The sequence below is a fragment of the Myotis myotis genome, unplaced genomic scaffold (assembly GCF_014108235.1).
Source record: "Myotis myotis isolate mMyoMyo1 unplaced genomic scaffold, mMyoMyo1.p scaffold_m19_p_5, whole genome shotgun sequence".
Classification (NCBI taxonomy): domain Eukaryota; kingdom Metazoa; phylum Chordata; class Mammalia; order Chiroptera; family Vespertilionidae; genus Myotis; species Myotis myotis.
Window position 1 is genome coordinate 37324806 of NW_023416357.1, and position 18348 is coordinate 37343153.

General features: G+C 43.0%; 1 protein-coding gene across 8 annotated transcripts in view; it reads left to right on the forward strand.

Moving 5' to 3' along the window:
* Window positions 1–4794: 4794 nt before the first annotated feature.
* Window positions 4795–18348, forward strand: part of OCLN (occludin) — a 43549-nt gene continuing 29995 nt past the window's right edge. Inside the window, exons 1-4 of one of the 8 annotated variants that reach the window (XM_036307871.1) lie at window positions 4795–4941; window positions 12792–12902; window positions 13865–14540; window positions 18134–18295. In XM_036307871.1, the coding sequence (XP_036163764.1) occupies window positions 12853–12902; window positions 13865–14540; window positions 18134–18295 (888 nt within the window). In that variant the 5' untranslated portion in view covers window positions 4795–4941; window positions 12792–12852. Of the gene's footprint in view, window positions 4994–5032; window positions 5123–6140; window positions 6263–12785; window positions 12903–13864; window positions 14541–18133; window positions 18296–18348 lie in introns of those variants that run through there. The other 7 variants (XM_036307875.1, XM_036307877.1, XM_036307870.1 and 4 more) reach the window with 7 other exon arrangements.

Consider the following 18348-nt stretch of genomic DNA (forward strand, 5'->3'; position numbering starts at 1 on the left):
ATGGAATCATACTGTTTTTTGGGTGTCCTCATTTATTTTGTTTAATATTATGTTTGAATGATTCGTCATGTTCTGAGGAGCTCTAATTGGTTCATTCTCATCCATAACACTCCGCTGTACCCCAATGAAAAAAATTTTAATTGATTTTTAGAGAGAGAGGAAGGGAGAGGAGAGAGAGAAACAACAAGGTGAGAGGAAAAATCGATCAGCTGCCTCCTGCATGACCCTTACTGGGGATTGAGCCCTAAACCTGGGCATATGCTCTGACCCAGAATCAAACCGGCTACCATTTGGTGCATGGGATGACACTAAACCAACTGAACCACACCTGCCAAGGAGATTATTTTTTTCTATGGCTGCACTCTGAAATCTTTTTATAGGTAGTTTAAAGGCATTTGGGTATTTTTTTAAGAGACAAAAAGCAGTAAAATTGTTAAGAATATTAATTTGGGAATTAGACCTGTGTTTGAATACGGACTCTATAATTTAGTAGATTATCTTGAGTACATGATCAAGCCTTTCTGAGCTTTAGTTTTCCAGAAATGGGAAAAATAACATTACATCATAAGATTGTTGAAAAGACAAAAAAAAAAAAAGTCCATAAAGCACTTAGTACAGTGCCTAGCACATGGTCACCCTGAGTAAATGATGATGATTACTATTACTCTTGGTCTGCTTGCTGAAGTTCCAGTTTAGGGGCTGACTCTGTTTAACCGTGGCTCCTCCTTGAGGATCTTGCTTAATATTTAGGAATTGAGGAGGTAGAGCTTTACTCTCCATACGTCATCATCCTCTCAGAAATTGCCTTCGTGGTGACTTCCTCATAAACTCCTCCATTAATCTGTCAAGGAAACTGTCCTGTGTGGACTAGGAGCCTCCCACCTTGTAATCAGGTGGATAAAGTATAGGCCCTTCCCACCAGGCCCTCAACAACTCCAAACTGAGTTGCTCTTGAACAAATACCAATCCTTCGATTCATTCATTAAGCAGGTGAGGCAGAGTGGAAGTATTCTAATCCCTTTTCTTTTCTTCTCTAAGACCTAGTACTAGAGATGTAAGCTTCAAAATTCTATTAAGGAATGTGCTGTTTTCACAATGGCAGGAGACTATCAGAGAGATAGACAAGACTCCACAGGTATGTTGGATGCAAGAATCAGGGTTATAATATGCTCATTCAACAAGTCTTTTTTTTTTAAATATATGTTTTTATTGATTTCAGAGAGAAAGGGAGAGAGCTAGAGAGACAGAAACAACAAAGATGAGAGAATCATTGATTAGCTGCCTCCTGCACATCCCCTACTGGGGGGGAGGGGGAGATTGAACCTGTAACCCGGGCATGTGTCCTTGGCCGGAATTGAACTCGGGACCCTTTAGTCTGCAGGCCAATGCTCTATCCACTGAGCCAAACTGGCTGGGGCTCAACAAGTCTTTATGGAATAACTTTGTGACAGGAACTGTTTTAAGCTACAGTAATGATTTGGTAAATTTATTGAGACTTGTTTTGTGGCCCAGCACATGGTTTATCTTGGTAAATGGTCCATGTGCCTCTCAACAATCTTATGAAAAGTGTGATATTTATTACCATCCCAAATTGTCAGTGGAGAAAAATGAGGCTTATGTACTTCAACTTCCCTTAAGGATTAATCCTATCCAGCTAGTAAGTGGCAACATGATATTTGAACCAAAATTTCTGACATCATATTCTGAGCTCTGAACTTTCTCCTTTACATATAAACTGAAGAAAAAATGGTTCTATTTTTTTTGTTTTTTTACCATTTTTGCCTGTAGGGAAAAATCAACAGTTTCTAATCATACCCCTGAGAACAATATTTCCTTTGTCTGAGTCATGAGGATTTTCATCAAATAATGTTCAATAGTGGATCATAGTCCATAATTCTACTGAGTTGCCAAGAAGGAAAATTTGATTAAAAGTAATTAAATATTTGCTACAATTTATGATTATGTAAGATGATTGCATTGAGCATAGCATCATTAAACATCCAACAAATTTTGTTTTGCTGTTGAAGAATGATGTATTTAGGTTTTGAAGTTGGATTTTCCTTCTGAACATTTTCAACTGGTACCTAGTATGCACACTATTAGGCAATATTTAAAATAACACAGTTTTTAGATTTTTCAGTTTTGTGAGCATCATTTGGAAAATTAATCTGAATAGAATAAAAATGGCATACAACATTCCGACAGAAATTTAGCTTAGTATTAAGTTAACCTTCATGAAAATGCCATTTGTAGTTAAAAATGATGAACTATTTCTAATTTCATATAGATCAACTTAATAAATTCTCCTATTCCATATGCATGAATTCAGCAGGAAAGTAAGCTCTGCTAAGACAGGACTCTGGGTTTTGTTCACTATTGTGCACATGGTAGTCACTCAGAAAATGGTTGTTGAGTGAATGAATAAGGAGAGCAAATAAAGTGTGGTAACTAACCTTGCATTCTTTTTTAAAATAAAGTTTATGTTTTTATTGATTTTTTTTTAGAGAGAGACATCAATGTGAGAGAAACGGCCATCAGTTGCCTCCTGAACCTGCAACCTTCAAAATTCTATTAGGGAATTTAATGTTCCCTAATAGAATGCATGGGATGGTGCTCAACCGGGCCACGCCGGCCAGGGCTCATGTTGTATTCTAATACAACGTGCCTTTGGGTTTAGGTTTGGTGTGGAAATAAGAACAATACCATGATATGCATTAGTTAGAGTAAAATGATGAAAATTCTAATTAAAAACCCTACTCAAGAAAATTAAAAACATATGTCCACACGAAAACTTGCCCATGAATAGTCATAGTAACAAGTATTCATAATAGCCAAAAGTGGAAATAACCCAAATGTCCATCAACTAATGAAGATTTAAATAAAACGTAGTATATTTACTCATTGGAATAGTATTCAGCCATAAACAGGAATGGTAGGTACTATAACATGAATGAATTTTGAAAACATTATGCTCAGTGAGAGCAGCCAGATACATGTATTATTTATTGACATAAGATGTCCAGGATGGGCAAATCGACACGGACAGAAAGTACATTAGTGGTTGCCAGGGTCCAGAGTCAAGGGAGAATGGGGAGTGACTGCTGATGGACACAGGGCTTATTTTTAAGATGATGAGAACATCCTGGATTTAGATAGTAGTGATAGTTGTATATCCTTGTGAATATACTAAAAACCACTAAGTTGTATGTATACTTTAAAATTAAGGGTGGCCCTGGCCAGTTTGGCTCAGTGGATAGAGTGTCGGCTTGTGGACTGAAGGGTCTCAGGTTTGATTCTGGTCAAGGGCACATGCCCTGGTTGGGGGCTCAATCCCCAAAAGGGAGTGTGCAGGAGACAGCCAATCAATGATTCTCTCTCATCATTGATGTTTCTATCTCTCTCTCCCTCTCCCTTCCTCTCTGAAATCAATAAAAATATTTTTAAAAATGAAATTAAGGGTGAATTTTATGGTATGAGAAACATTTCAATTTTAGAAAGTAGGGAAAACACTCTAAGTTCTTTTCAGAACATGTCAACATACACTATAAAATAATAGATATGTGTTTATAAATAAGCGTATTAAGAAATGTTCCCTTGTTTAATTATAAATCCAGTGGAATGTTTGGGGATTTCAGTAATCTGACAGGGAACATTAAGAGGATTAACCTGACCCCCAGTGTTAATGCCACCAACCTAAACTGCATCACTCAAAAACTACAGTCATATTAAAATAATTGGAGAAATGACTTCCACGAAAACAATACCCATCAGCTTAATTACCCATTAAGGTTGTCATCACTTTATTATTATTTTTTGTCATCAATTTAAATACCTTATATTTATATAATGCTTTTACTTCCTCAAGTATTGAATTATGGCTTAAGATCTATTGTATGGGAGAGTCACATCTCTAACCATTTAATTAAAGGCAGAGAAGTGGGTGGGATTGGACAGAAATCTATTAGCAATGCTGGCATTCCAGACTGGAATACTAAGTGAAGCAGGATTTAAGAAACCTGCAGATGGTTCAATAACAAGAATTAAAACTGCTACATTCTACTACTAGTTAAAAAACATATTGAAATACAACAGACATATATATTAGTAAATGTGTATACATCCTGAAGTGTAGACTACGAACTTTCCTAAGTGAACACTCCTTTGGAAACAGGCTCCAGATCAAGAGAACACAGCAGACAAAACTAGTTTTTGTTTTGTTTTTAAGCCAAAGGGAATATTAAAATTGTTTAAATCACGCCCCCGAGATTCTCCATCAACCACAGTTAAATTTGGGAGGGCGCAGAGGACCCTGAAGTGGTAATACTGAATACCGTGGTGTGTGCTTAATTTTGATGGCAAATCTACCGACACCAAAATCTAGGGTACTTCACCTTTATTTAACTACTCCTTTTTCTGGATCCAGAGATTAAAAACGGTTCCTAAATTTACGCATGGCTTTTGAAAATCTCCCACATCTGGATTTCCAACAAAACTTGAACCAAATTTTTGGAGCAGGAAAGTGCTATGCGAGACGTGGTTTTCCTGCCAAAGTGCGGAGCAACCCTGGCCCCTCCCTCTTCAGGAGGAAAACAGCCCCTGCAGACCTCACTCCGAAACCCGCGGAGCTCCGAGCGCGCCTCGGGGTGGCCCACGACCACCCCCGGGTTCCCGGGAGCCCGAGCCCTTTCTCTCGCTGGGTCCCCGCACCTCCGCCCGAAACAAGGAGCTTTTCCTTTAACTCCGCGCTCTGCAAGGGTGTGCGGAGCAGGCCGGCTCCTCCCGCCTCCTTCTCCACCTCTCCCTTCCCCCTCCCATCCGAGTTTCAGGTGAATGGGTCACGGAGGGAGGAGGCTGCCACACTACACCTCCACCTCCGGCGCAGACGGCGGACTCCGGGGAGAGCTGGCCAGAGTGTCGAGCAGCCCGTGCCGGGGACAGCAGGTGGGGTCGCCCGGGCGGGGCCGCCCACCTCCCGCAGCCCAGCCTGGCATTGGTGCGCATGCTCCGGGGCTGGGCGGCCGGGGTGGGGTGGGGGGACCCAAGTGGAGGGGGAGGGCTGAGTCCCCCGGCAGGTCCTGGGGTGAGCGCCGGTGGTCCGCACAGCGTCAGGTGCGCCGGCCAGGTGAGCGCGCTCCTCGGCTCCCGCCGTCCCTGGTGGATCTGGTGGGTCGGGCTGGGCTGCTGTGAGTTGGTGAGAGTTGGGCGCGGCGCCCGGGGCGCACGGTACCCCGGAGTTCCCACTGGTTCCGCGGCGCCTCGGTCTGGTAGGGGAAGCGCGGGGGAAGGGCGCTCGGGGCTGGTTTCGGTGGCGGTTTCGCCCCGGGACTGGGACTCGCGGGAACCGGGGAGGCGCGGGTGCGCGGGGCGAGGCTACCGTGGACGCTGCGCCCCGGAGCCGGGGCCACTTGGAGGCGCCGATTAGCTTATTTGGCGGAAACGCTTTATTGTACCTGTGCCCAGGCGCGGACAACTTTTCGCTTTTCGGAGGCGGGAGGTTCGCGAACAGTGAGACTCCTGCGCTGCGCTCTCCGGGCTGCAGTTCTTGGGGGTTCTCAGGGAGAGGGGCGCGGCGCCCGGCTCCTCCGGGGTCCTGAGCCCCAGGGCTGGAGCGATGGGGGGCGCTCGCTGGCCAGGAGGCTTGGATCCCGGGGGACCTCGTCATCCCCGCCCCCACCTCACCTCTTTGGGTATCCCAGGGAGAGAGGGTGGCTGGGTGGAAATCTTGAAATAATGTATTCCTGGAGTGACGGGGCGCGCCGACCGACTGTTTTGAATTTTGAGCGCACTTAGTGGAGCTGGCTGAGCCCCCGTGGATTTAAGCTTTGGGGACGGGGATTTCATTTCGAGGGAGGCAGTACTTCGAGGGAATCTGCTCACGCTCGGATTCTCAGCCGTGACCGAAGGCCTCGGGCGGCCCTCGCCCGGCCTGCGCGCCCGGCCGCCGGGGGTGCTCCTGGGCGCGGCGGGGGCGCGCGGGTCCCGGACCTGCCCCCGGCCGGCCGCGGGGTTTTGAGACCTGCGGGTCCAGCGGACATGTTGCCTTTGTCGGAGGAAGAGCGCGGGGGGGGGGGGGCGGGGGGGGGGCGGGGGGGGCGGGGGTGGGTTGAGGGGCCAAAATGGCCTCTGCACCTTGGGGCTGGAAGAGCAATTCCGAGCCCCTCGTGTCCCAGGTGAAGCGACCGGGCGGGAGCTGCCCCGGGGCCGGCTGGGCAGGCTGCCCACCGGGGAAGTGACCCGGAGCGGGGAGGAGGCAGCCTTCCAGGTTAGTGTGTGGCCCTCGGGCACAACAGGTGTATTATTGGGATCCCTGGAAAAGAGAAACCCTTACTTTTAAGGCACTGCTGGCCATTCTTGCTGTGATTGAAATGAGTTCTTTTTATCCAGAGGTAGATTTCTCAAACTGCTCATTCCCAACTGTAACAATGTTTCTTTTGCATTGTACATTGGATCTTTATTTTAAATTTCTGATATTTAAAAAAATAGATATTTTAAATGGTGGAGCCACAGTAATAGATAACGCCTCAGACAAAGCAACACTTTTTTTTTTTGTAGTTTTGCATTTATTGAGCCATTAGATGCCTCCTTTGTTGGGTGATGGAGAGGAGGATAGTGAGATTTAGACAACTCGCAGGTTATTTAGGGGAATCATGGGCGGTGCCTCCTGTTTTCGAAGCACTGTTCTAAAGGCTTTTGTACTTCTATCATTTAATCAACCACTCTGAAAGGTAGGCCTTATTAGAATTCCATGGTAAAGGTGAGTAAACACCTTTAAACCTAGTTACCTTCTCAATCTTGAATGTGGTATGAATCACCTGGGGATCTTATTAAAATACTGATTCTGATTCATAGGTAAGAAGTGGGGCCTGGAATTCCGCATTTCTAAGGAATTCTCAGGTGATGCCCACATGTTTGTGTATTTCACCCTTTTCTCTCTTTTTCCTCTCAGACTGTAAGCTCAGTTATGTTTTTGAACTTAAAGGATTGTATTTACTGGGTGTTATGAGTGAAGAACTTCAATCTGGTCACTGGTGGATTGAAACCCCAGCTGTAATATGGGCTGTTGGTCTTTATAGATCAGGTATTGGTAGATCATCACTTCGTACCAGGGATTAGGGATAACAGTGATGGTCAAAACAGACATCTGAGTGCTTGTGAAGATGGTATTCCAGTCGGGGTGGAGAGGGGAGGGGGAGAAAGAAAGAAAAGAAAAGCTAATAATTTAGTTGGTGGTGGTGGTGGGGGGGAATGCTGTCTGAAAATAAAACAGGTTTCGTGGATGGAGTGAGTGACGGGGAGGGCCTCTGAGGAAGTGAGACACTTGCACTGAGAACTGAACCACAGGCACTGCCAAGTAAAGATCTGAGTGTCCTGGACAGGAAACACAATATCAGCGCTTTGATGTGAGACAGTGATTCTCAGAATTATGGTGTGCTTAAAAATTATCTGGAGAGCTTATTTAAAATGCAGTTTCTGACACAGAGCTCAACTACTTCAAAGTTTGCCTAATTTCAAAAATTTAGGCAGTTTACTAATGAAGTGCCTATAACCTAAATATCAGGCACAACTTAAAAAAAAACTTCTTAGACACAAATTAACTATTGCTGTATGAGATTGAGAAGGAGCAGACTGCCCTTCAATACAATAAAGTTTATTTTTTATTTTTTTGACAATTTGCTTTAAGGAATAATTTGGGGCATAGTATTTTCAGACTTTTCTACTTCATCTTAGCTTGTTTTTGTGTGTTTTTTGTTTTGTTTTTAGGACAGCTTTGGACCAGTAAACATTTTCAAGAAGAGAACTTTTGTTATATGTTAACATTAGCTGGCTTTCAGCGTAACATTCTACAAGTGTTTGCTGCTTCTCTTTTGCCCCCGGCTTTTACTCAGCTGTTTGACTTATGTCCCTTTCACTGTCACAACTTGCTGTGCTGGACATTGGACAACAGTCTGTTGTATCTTGGCTCACTTTCTACTTTGGCTGTCGCCTCAAAGCACAGTTGCAGACTGCCTTGAGAGAGACCTTTTAAGTCCCGTCCAGTCCCCCCAAATATCAAACAACTTAAGCTTTGCATAACTGGCATCAGATCAAGTTGTTAGTTGTTATTTTTTGGAGGGTGTGCGGGGTCAGGGTGAGGGAGAAACTTCCTAACATTGAGAGGGAATCTGACCCTGGTGGTGTGTGTGTGTGTGTGTGTGTGTGTGTGTGTGTGTGTGTGTGTTTCAAATACCATGTCTAGGACGACAAAGGGGGGTCTTCAGCATAGCGGTCCTTCTAATGTTGAGCTCTCCAGGCCAAACATTTCCTGTTTTTCCAATCATTTGTGTTAAGACATGATTTTTCCTGCCAGCACCAGTTTGGCTCAGTGGATAGAGCGTCGGCCTGCGGACTGAGGGGTCCCAGGTTCGATTCTGGTCAGGGGTATGTACCTTGGTTGCAGGCACATCCCCAGTGGGACATGTGCAGGAGGCAGCTGATCGATGTTTCTCTCTCATCGATGCTTCTGACTCTCTATCCCTCTCCTTTCCTCTCTGTAAAAAATCAATAAAATATATTAAAAAAAAAAAGACATGATTTTTCTAGATCTTCAATAATCTTAATCACCCTTTGGAGAGGGAGTTAATTGGAACATGATGCACAGATTTTAAGATATTGCAGAGGTTTGCTTCTTTTTAATTACTGTGTCATTCCTAGATTCAAGCACTATCTCTGTGAGTACTATCTGAGTTTGGAATAATATGTTAACTTTTGTTGAAATTCTCACCAAGGGAATGCACTTTTAAAAATGGACAGTTATTAAGCCAGCTCTCCTTATCCAGTACTTATACTATTAATTTTTAAAAATTGAGGTAACATTTAAAAAATGTTTTTATTCATTTTGGAGAGAGAGGAAAGGAGAGGGAGAGAGAGAGAAACATCTATGAGAGAGAAACATTAACATCGATAGGTTGTTTCCTGTACGACCCCTACTTGGGAATTGAGCCATAACCGAGCATGTGCCCTGACCTGGAATCCAGCTGTGACCTCTGGGTTCATGGGTGGATGTTCAACCACTGAGCCACACTGGCCAGGCTTAATTCGTTGTTTTATTTAGTTATCCCACCTCAGAGCTTAGGGTTAGCCCCCATTTGACAGAGGAGGGCAGTGAGGCTCAGAGATGAGGAACTTGTGCCAGGCAATGAGTTTTTACAGCCACTAGGTTTCTTTCAATCATCCTTTCGTCCTTCCGACCTTATGGAGAACTTGATCAGTGTTGATAGACTTGTAGCCAGTGGGGTCCGTAGCTGCAAATCTGGGTAAGCTTGTTGCCTCCACTTTGTGTGTAGCAGAACCGCTCGAGACCTCCCTCCAGGCAGACATAAATGGCCCATTCTTTTATCTTAATTAGATCCCATTCTTTAGCTTAGACATCTGCCCAACACGGTCTGTACAGCAAGGATGTGCTCAAGATTCTCAGGATTCTCTCTGCACTTCCCTCATCTACCCGCCTGGTAACCTCCAAAAAGGAGATGAAGTTGGTGTGGCATGACTTGTTCTTAATTAGCTTTCTAAAATTGATTTGCTTCACAATTTAAAATCTGTTATTAGAGGAGTCATGACAATTAAACTCTGAATCTAGGAAATAGTCGTTTGGAAAGGGATTTTCTTGTTTGGATTTTTTAAAAATATATTTTATTGATGTTTTTACAGAGAGGCAGGGAGAGAGATAGAAAGTTAGAAACATCGATGAGAGAGAAACATCGATCAGCTGCCTCCTGCACATCTCCTACCGGGGATGTGCCTGCAACCAAGGTACATGCCCTTGACTGGAATCGAACCTGGGACCCTTTAGTCCACAGGCCAACGCTCTATCCACTGAGCCAACCGGCCACGGCTCTTGTTTGGATTTTTGACAAAACTGAAACTGTGGTCTGGGTCTGGATTAATTTAGAATGTTCAAAAGCCATCATTGAGCCTGGAATTTTTGGCATAGTCTTGAATGAGTGAGTGAGAGGTATAGAAGGAAGAAGATTCCTCCTCTCAGGTCAGTCAGTCAGTATTTGACATTCAGCTTCAGAAATAGTGTCTAAATTCAGTTTTTCTTAATATTTTTCTGAATCTCAATTAGGGAGACATTTAACCTGGACTTTGACTCTTTTTTTAAAAAAAAAATCTTTATTGTTGAAAATATTACATGTCCCCTTTTTTCTCCCATTGACCTCTTCTAGCCCGCCCCCACCCTCCTCCCAGCCCCAGGCCTTCACTACCCTATTGTTTGTGTTCAGAGGTTATGCATATATATGCCTACAAGGTCTCTTCCTATCCCTCAACCACCCCCCCCCACCCCCACCCCTGTCTTCCCGCTGAGATTCGACAGTCTGGACTTTTACTCTTATAGCACCATAATATTTTGGCCTAAATTGCTCATTTATATGTGTGTTTGGATGCTAGTTATAGGGTGCTTTGTACACCTATGACTTGTGGACTTTCTGTATGTTTCAGTCAATAAGGTGGTTTTTAGAAGTAAAAGAATGTAGAGAAGTTGTCTTCCCTCTTTGTGTTTGGAAAAGTTATGTTAACTATTGATGTTACTAACATTCACTGTATTTCCATCTTCGAGGTTTTATGTAATATACATTTAGGCAATATTTTATTCTAAGACATTTGGAATTCATTGTCCTTAAGGATGTAGGCAATAGCTGCTGTTGCTTTTAAAGAATAAAGTTTAAAGAGTTTGAATTGATTCAGTTTCTAACATAGTGATGCAAGATTACACATACTTTATTTGAGAATAAAAAACATTGGACATGCCGAAACCGGTTTGGCTCAGCGGATGGGGCGTCGGCCTGCGGACTGAAAGGTCCCAGGTTCGATTCCGGTCAAGGGCGTGTGCCTGGGTTGCGGGCACATCCCCGGTGGGAGATGTGCAGGAGGCAGCTAATCGATGTTTCTCTCTCATCGATGTTTCTGGCTCTCTGTCTCTCTCCCTTCCTCTCTGTAAAAAATCAATAAAATATATATTTAAAAAAAACAAAACAAAACAAAACAAAACAAAAAACATTGGACACTTTAATATGTTCAGATATAGATTTTTTAATATTTCTTTTTCGAGAGAGAGAAATATCAATTTGTTATTCCACTTACCCCTGTATTTTTTGGTTTTTTCTTTTTTTTTTTTTTTTTGTCAGTTTTCATTAAGGATATTTTTAGAGGGGGAGGGAGGGAGGAGTGAGAGAAAAAGAGAGAGAGAGAGAGAAAGAGAGAGAGAGGTGTGAGAGACATATCGATTGGTTGCCTCCTGCACACACCCCAGTCTAGGTCAGGGATCGAACCTGCAACTCAGGTACCAGGAATGGAACCTGCTACCCTTTGGTGCATGGGCCAGCGCTCTAACCACTGGGCAACACTGGCCAGGGAAGATACAGGTCTTGCTCAATTGTTCTTCCTTCCTTCCTTTCCGCTTCCTCTTTAAGTCTTTGGTCATCCCCATACTGCACTTTATCACATAATTCGGTCCTAATTAATGCCTGTTGCAGTAGGCTGGGTGACCTTCAGGAGGACTTTGTCTCATACTTAATTTCCACAGGTCCTGTGATATAGCAGAGGCACTTAATAAATACTCGTTGATTGAATGAAATTGGGACAAATTGAGAAATGTTAGAACAAAATCATTCTGCTTTTGCCTTAGAGGACTCTTTAATACAATGTGCATTTAATGTTTTTTCCCCCCATAATTTATAAAAATTATGCCTGGTTTTGAAGATTTAGAAAAGCAGAATGAGAAACTAACTGTCCACAATCCCACCATTCAGAGATGCATCTTGTAATCATTTGTAATGAGAAAAATATACTTTTTAAACCAGCTTATGCTATAGTTAACATTGATGGCCTAGTATGTGTTAGACTCTGCTAGATAGGCACTTTTTTTCTTTTTAAAAAATGTATTTTTATTGATTTCAGAGAGGGAGGGAGAAAGAGAAACATCAATGATGAGAGACAGTCATCGATCTGCTGCCCCCTGCACACCCCCTACTGGGGATTGAGCCTGCAACCCAGGCATGTGCCCTGACTGGGAATCGAACCATGATCATATGTCGATGCTAAACTACTGAGCCACACCAACTGGGCGATATGCACTTTTATATGCATTCTCATTTTATATGAACTTTCCAAAGTAATATGAAACAATATATTTAAATAATGTTTTTTTCTCATACCCATCTTGTTATTTGAAGAGACTGGTTTTTTTTTAAATATATTTTATTGATTTTTTACAGAGAGGAAGGGAGAGAGATAGAGAGTTAGAAACATCGATGAGAGAGAATCATCGATCAGCTGCCTCCTGCACATCTCCTACTGGGGATATGCCCGCAACCCAGGCACACGCCCCTGACCGGAATCGAACCTGGGACCCCTCAGTCCGCAGGCCGACGCTCTATCCACTGAGCCAAACCGGTTTCGGCTGAAGAGACTGTTTTAAAAAATAAATACAATTTTTTACCTATGCTGTAGAAGCATTGTGAATTTTTTATTAATACAATCTAGAATTTCAAAGTAGACAGTATTTGTATGCCAGTGATGTACAGAGCATGGTGTGAGGTGCTGTGAGGACTCCCAGGCTGAATAATTCCTGTGCCCAGTGATTTCCTCTGCATAAGGAATTAATGGTCCAATGTATAAAATAGCAATGGGAAGGACCAGAGAAATAAACATGGTGTGAGAAGTTACTTGAGATTGGTATCACTAGTTTTCTTAGTGATGCAAGGAAACTCTGAGCTCAGTAGTAATGCCATTACCCTACTTATGTTGCTTAGATTGGCTTATCTTGGGAGCTACAGGACATTGCTCATCTTGAAGATCAGGTGACCACTGACCATGTCGTCGAGGCCTTTTGAAAGCCCCCCTCCATATAGACCTGATGAATTGTAAGTAAATATTTCTTCAGTTTTCCTCTTAAAAAAGTCTATCACATGTAAAAAAAATATGTACCTATTGTTGAAATTTTCATCTATTCGTTTGCTTTTAAAAATAAAATATGTGTATCCAGTGAAAAATGAGTTTCCCTCTTACCCATAACTTCCAGGATGAGTTTTTCTCTGCAAAGGCAACTATTGTTACCTGTTTCTAATGTTTACTTCAATATAGTCTAGGCTTATATTTGTATGTATATTTATTCCTTTTGTTTTCACAATTGTTACGACACTTCCATATTAATGCCTTGTTTAAATCACCATTGGCAACATGGCATCAATTTTTTAAATAACACTTTTATTGAGGTATAATACATCATACAATCCACTCATTTAGAATGGACAGGTCAGTGATTTTAATGTATTCACAGCGTTGTGGAAGCATCACTATTTTAGAACATTTTTATGACCACCTCCCCAAAGACACCCTTACCCATTAGAAGTCACTCCCTGTTTCCCCCCTGTACTCAGCAACCACCAGTCTACTTTTCTGTTCTATGTTTGTCCATTCTGGACATTTCATATAAATGGAATCATACATGTGGTTTTATAATATACTAGAGGCCCGGGGCATGAAATTTGTGTACGGGAGCGGGGGAGGGAGACCCCTCAATCTGGCCTGCACCCTCTCCAATCTGGGATCCCTCTCGCAATCCGGAACCACTGGCTCCTAACCACTCACCTGCCTGCCTGCCTGATCCCCCTAACTGCCTAACTGCTCTCTCCTGCCAGCCTGATTGCCCTAACTGCCTAACTGCTCTCCCCTCCTGGCCTGATCCCCCTAACTGCCTAACTGCGACCTTCCCCCTTCCCCCTTCCCCTTCCCCCTGCCCCTTCCCCCTTCCCCTTTTCCCCTTCCCCCTTCCCCCTTCCCCCCAAAAAGTGCTAACTTAACATTGTTTTCATGTGCATTTCAGCAAACCAAGTCATTACGCACCAAGCAATGACATGTATGGTGGGGAGATGCATGGTCGCCCAATGCTCTCTCATACGGCATATTCTTTCTACCCAGAAGATGAAATTCTTCACTTCTACAAATGGACCTCTCCTCCAGGAGTGATTCGGATTCTGTCTATGCTCATCATCGTGCTGTGCATTGCCATCTTTGCCTGTGTCGCCTCCACACTTGGCTGGGACAGAGGCTATGGAAGTAACATTCTAGGAGGTGGTATAGGTTACCCTTATCCTGGAGGTGGCTTTGGAAGCTTTGGAAATGGCTATGGTTATGGCTATGGTTATGGCTATGGAACAGGCTATACAGATCCAAGAGCGGCAAAGGGCTTCCTGCTATCCATGGCTGCCTTTTGTTTCATTGCTGCATTGGTGATATTCGTTACCAGTGTTATAAGATCTGAAATATCTAGAACAAGAAGATATTACCTGACCGTGATAATAGTGAGTGCTATCCTGGGCTTCATGGTGTTTATTGCCACAATCGTCTATATAATGGGAGTCAATCCAACTGCCCAGGCTTCTGGATCTATGTATGGTTCACAGATTATTGCCATCTGCAACCAGTTTTATTCACCTACAACTTCTGGGATGTACGTGGATCAGTATTTGTATCACTACTGTGTGGTGGATCCTCAGGAGGTATGAGTAATTTTGTTTTTTCACACCTTGCGTTAGAGGCTCAACTCGGGATGCTTAATAGAACCACATTGGGAACTTTTAAACAATATTGTTGCCAAGTGCCCACTTCTATTTTAATCAGACTCTGAGAGAAGGGCTAGGTGTCATTATCTATACTAATAAAAGGGTAATATGCTAATTAGACTGGACATCTTCCAGATGACCTTCCATATGTCCTTCCGGACAAGGCCACTGTGATGGGGTCAAGGCAGTGGTGGTTAGGGGGATCAGGCCAGCAGAGGAGAGCAGTTAGGGGAATCAGGCCGGCAGGAAAGAGCAATTAGGGGAATCGGGCCAGCAGGGGAGAACAGTTAGGGGTTATTGGGCAGGCAGGCAGGTGAGCGGTTAGGAGCCAGTGGTCCCAGATTGCAAGAGGGATGTCCGACTGCCGGTTTAGACCCGATCCCTGTCTGATTTAGACCTGATCCCATAGGGATCACATCCCCCGGCAGTCGCACATCCCCCGAGTGGTCCCAGATTGGAGAGGGTGCAGGCCAGGCTGAGGGGCCCCCCCCCCCCCGTGCATGAATTTCATGCACCGGGCCTCTAGTCTACAATAATAAAAGTGTAATATGCTAATTAGACTGGACAGCCGAATGACCTTCCAGACGTACTTCCGGACAAAGCTGGGCGTGGCTGTGAGGGCCCAGCCCCTTGCATGAATTTTGTGCATCGGGCCTCTAGTTGAGATATAATTAACATACCACGTAATTCATCCATTTAGAGTACAGTTCGTTGGTTTTTAGTATATTCACAGAGTTGTGCAACCATCACCACAATCAACACTTTCACTATTCCCCGGGGAACATTTCACTAATTCAAACAGTCAATTGTCATTTCCCTAACTCTTCCCAGACCTATTCTATAGATTTGCCTATTCTGGATTTCATATAAACAGAATCACATAATACATATGCAGTTTTTTATGATTGACTTAATTTAGCATAATGTTTTTAAGGTTCATGTTGTAGCAGGTACCAGTACTTCATTCCTTTTTATTGCTGAACGTGGCCTGGTGCACAGATTTGTGCACATTGAAAGGAAGCGGGGCCGTGCTCCCTCCTCTCTGGTTCCGGGGTGCGTCGCCCGAGAACCACCGCTGCCAAGTCACCGCAGCTTGGCAGTAAACCAGTTCAGGGCTAACAGTGCCCCAGCAACAATGTAACCCACGGCCCGACCGAAGGTGGAGTCATGTGGCCCCAGGAGGAATCGGGCTCCCTCCTCTCTGGTTCCAAGGTGTGTCACCCGAGAACCACTGCTGCCACCACAGCTTGGCAGCTCCTGCGATCAGCATCTGCCCCCGGTGGTCAGTGTGTGACATATGTACCAGCTGGTCGGGACTGTCGGATGGTCAGATGGGCACTTAGCCTTTTATGTATATAGATAATAGTTCTTTATTTGAATATACCACGTTTTTTTATTCGTTAGTTGATGGACATACGGGCTAATTCCACATTGGCTGTTATGAATAATGCTCTGAACATTTGTGTATAAGTTTTCGTGTGAACCTGTGTTTTAATTTCTATACCTAGGAGTGGAATTGCTGAGTCTTATGGTGACTTTGTGCTTAACCTTTTGAAGAACTGCCAGACTTTTCCAAAGTCGTTATATTACTTTAAATTTACCAGAAACATATAGGATTCCAATTTATGCACATTCTCACCAACAGTGTTTTTGCCTCATTTTGGTTTGGATTTGCATTTCTTTGACAGCTAATGAAGGATGTTGAACTTGTTTTCTTTGTGCATATATCTTCTTTGGAGAAATGGCTATTAGAATCTGTCAATTTTTTAACTGGGCTACTTGTATTTTTATTATTGAGTTGTAAGACCTCTTTATATATCTGAATACAAGTCCCTTATAGATGTGTGATTTGCAAGTATTTTCTCTCATTTTATCATTTTCATTTCACTTTCTGTATATGGTTCTATTGTTCTCTGCACAAAAGCCTTTCATTTTGATGAGGTTTGATTTTTCTTTTGTTTGTGCTTGTGGTGTCATATCTAAGAACACCTGACCTAATTCAGAGTCACAAAGATTTACCCCTGTGTTTTCTTCTAAGACATTTAATTTTAGCTCTTTCAGTTAGGTCTGTGATCCATTCAGTTAGGACATAGTATAAGGAAGGAGTCTAACATTCTTTGTGCAGTTATATTAGTATTATTTATTGAAAGGACTATTTCACCATGAAATTGTCCATGCCCTAGTCAAAAATGAATTGACAATAAATGTCAGGATTTATTTCTAAACTCTCAATTTTATTCCATTCATCTATATTTCTGTCCTTATGCTAGTACCTCACTATCTTGATTACTGTAGCTTTGTAGTATGTTTTGAAACCAAGAAGTGGAAGTTTGCCAGCTTTGTTCTTTTTCAAGATTGTTTTGGCTAAATTCTGGGTCTCCTGTGTTTTCATATGAATTTTGGGATCAGCTTGTAAATTTCTGGAGGGAAAAAGAAGCCAGCTGGAATTTTAATTTTGAAGGATTGCATTGAATCTGTAGATCGATTTGGGGAGTATTCTCATCTTTACATCAAGTCTACTAATACATGAGCATAGTATGTCTTTCCATTTACTTAGGTCATCTTTAATTTCTTTCAAAAGTGTTTTGTAATTTTTAGAGTGTAAGCCAGTATTTTTAAAAGCTATCCAGGTGATTCAAATGTGCAGGTGGGGTAGAAAACCCTGCCTTCAGTAGCCATGAGTCACCCCCTAATTATATTCAGAAAATGTTTCTGGGTTACTGACTCAGGAATTCTCATTCTTTTGCCTCTTTTGAAGACTGAAGTGTTTTTCCCTGCAATTGTAGGTTTTCAGAATGTTTGTGGTTGACATTCAGATGTATCTATGGTAAACAGGGCTGACGGTCGGTACTCCTATCTTACCACAGCCCCATCCTTTTTAGTCCTCCTCCTACCCAAACCTGTACTCTTTAAGGAAGGATATCACCGTGAGATAGGTGCAGAGAGAGCCTCCTGCTACCCCTATATCCAGGGCAGAGTCCTGGTGCCTGTCTCAACTCCAGGTGCCTATGGGCCAACATACCACTTAACACATCTACCAGGCACTGGGAGGACAGTCATGGGTAGGCTTTCCTTGTCACGTAAGTAGATGAAAGACTCCAAAACAGAAAAACCTGCCAGACTAAATGAGTCATTAGTCAGGTTCCTCTAATTTATAGCGCGGTTAGATTATGTCTGCAAACTTAATGGTAAGGCCGATCCTCTGAAATACGGCCCCTTGGTGCTCAAGCTTTAGTTGGGAATGGTTTCCTGTAAAATTCTGAAACGGAGATGATGATAGTACCTAACGTTAATTAACTGTATTCTGAGGATTGAATTAAGGGGTGTGTGTGTTTTGCTAGCATTAGCTTAACTAGTATGGGTCGGTTTTATAGTTCTAAAATGTAGCCATTTGTATCAGTTTTATATCAGTTAAGTCACAGATATTTAGTAGGGTATTTGTAGAGGGTGGATTAGGTGCTTGTAGAGGGTGCATTGAGCTGAAGTAAGCAATTAAAATGTAATTATATCATTATCTTTCCTCTCTTTAGGCCATTGCCATTGTGCTGGGATTCATGGTTATTGTGGCTTTTGCTTTAATAATTTTCTTTGCTGTGAAAACTCGAAGAAAGATGGACCAATATGACAAGTCGAATATTTTGTGGGACAAGGAGCCCGTTTATGATGAGCAGCCCCCCAATGTTGAAGAGTGGGTAAGTATTCAAATAATCAGCAAGCATCCAATCTTTCATTAAACCCCTAGGTT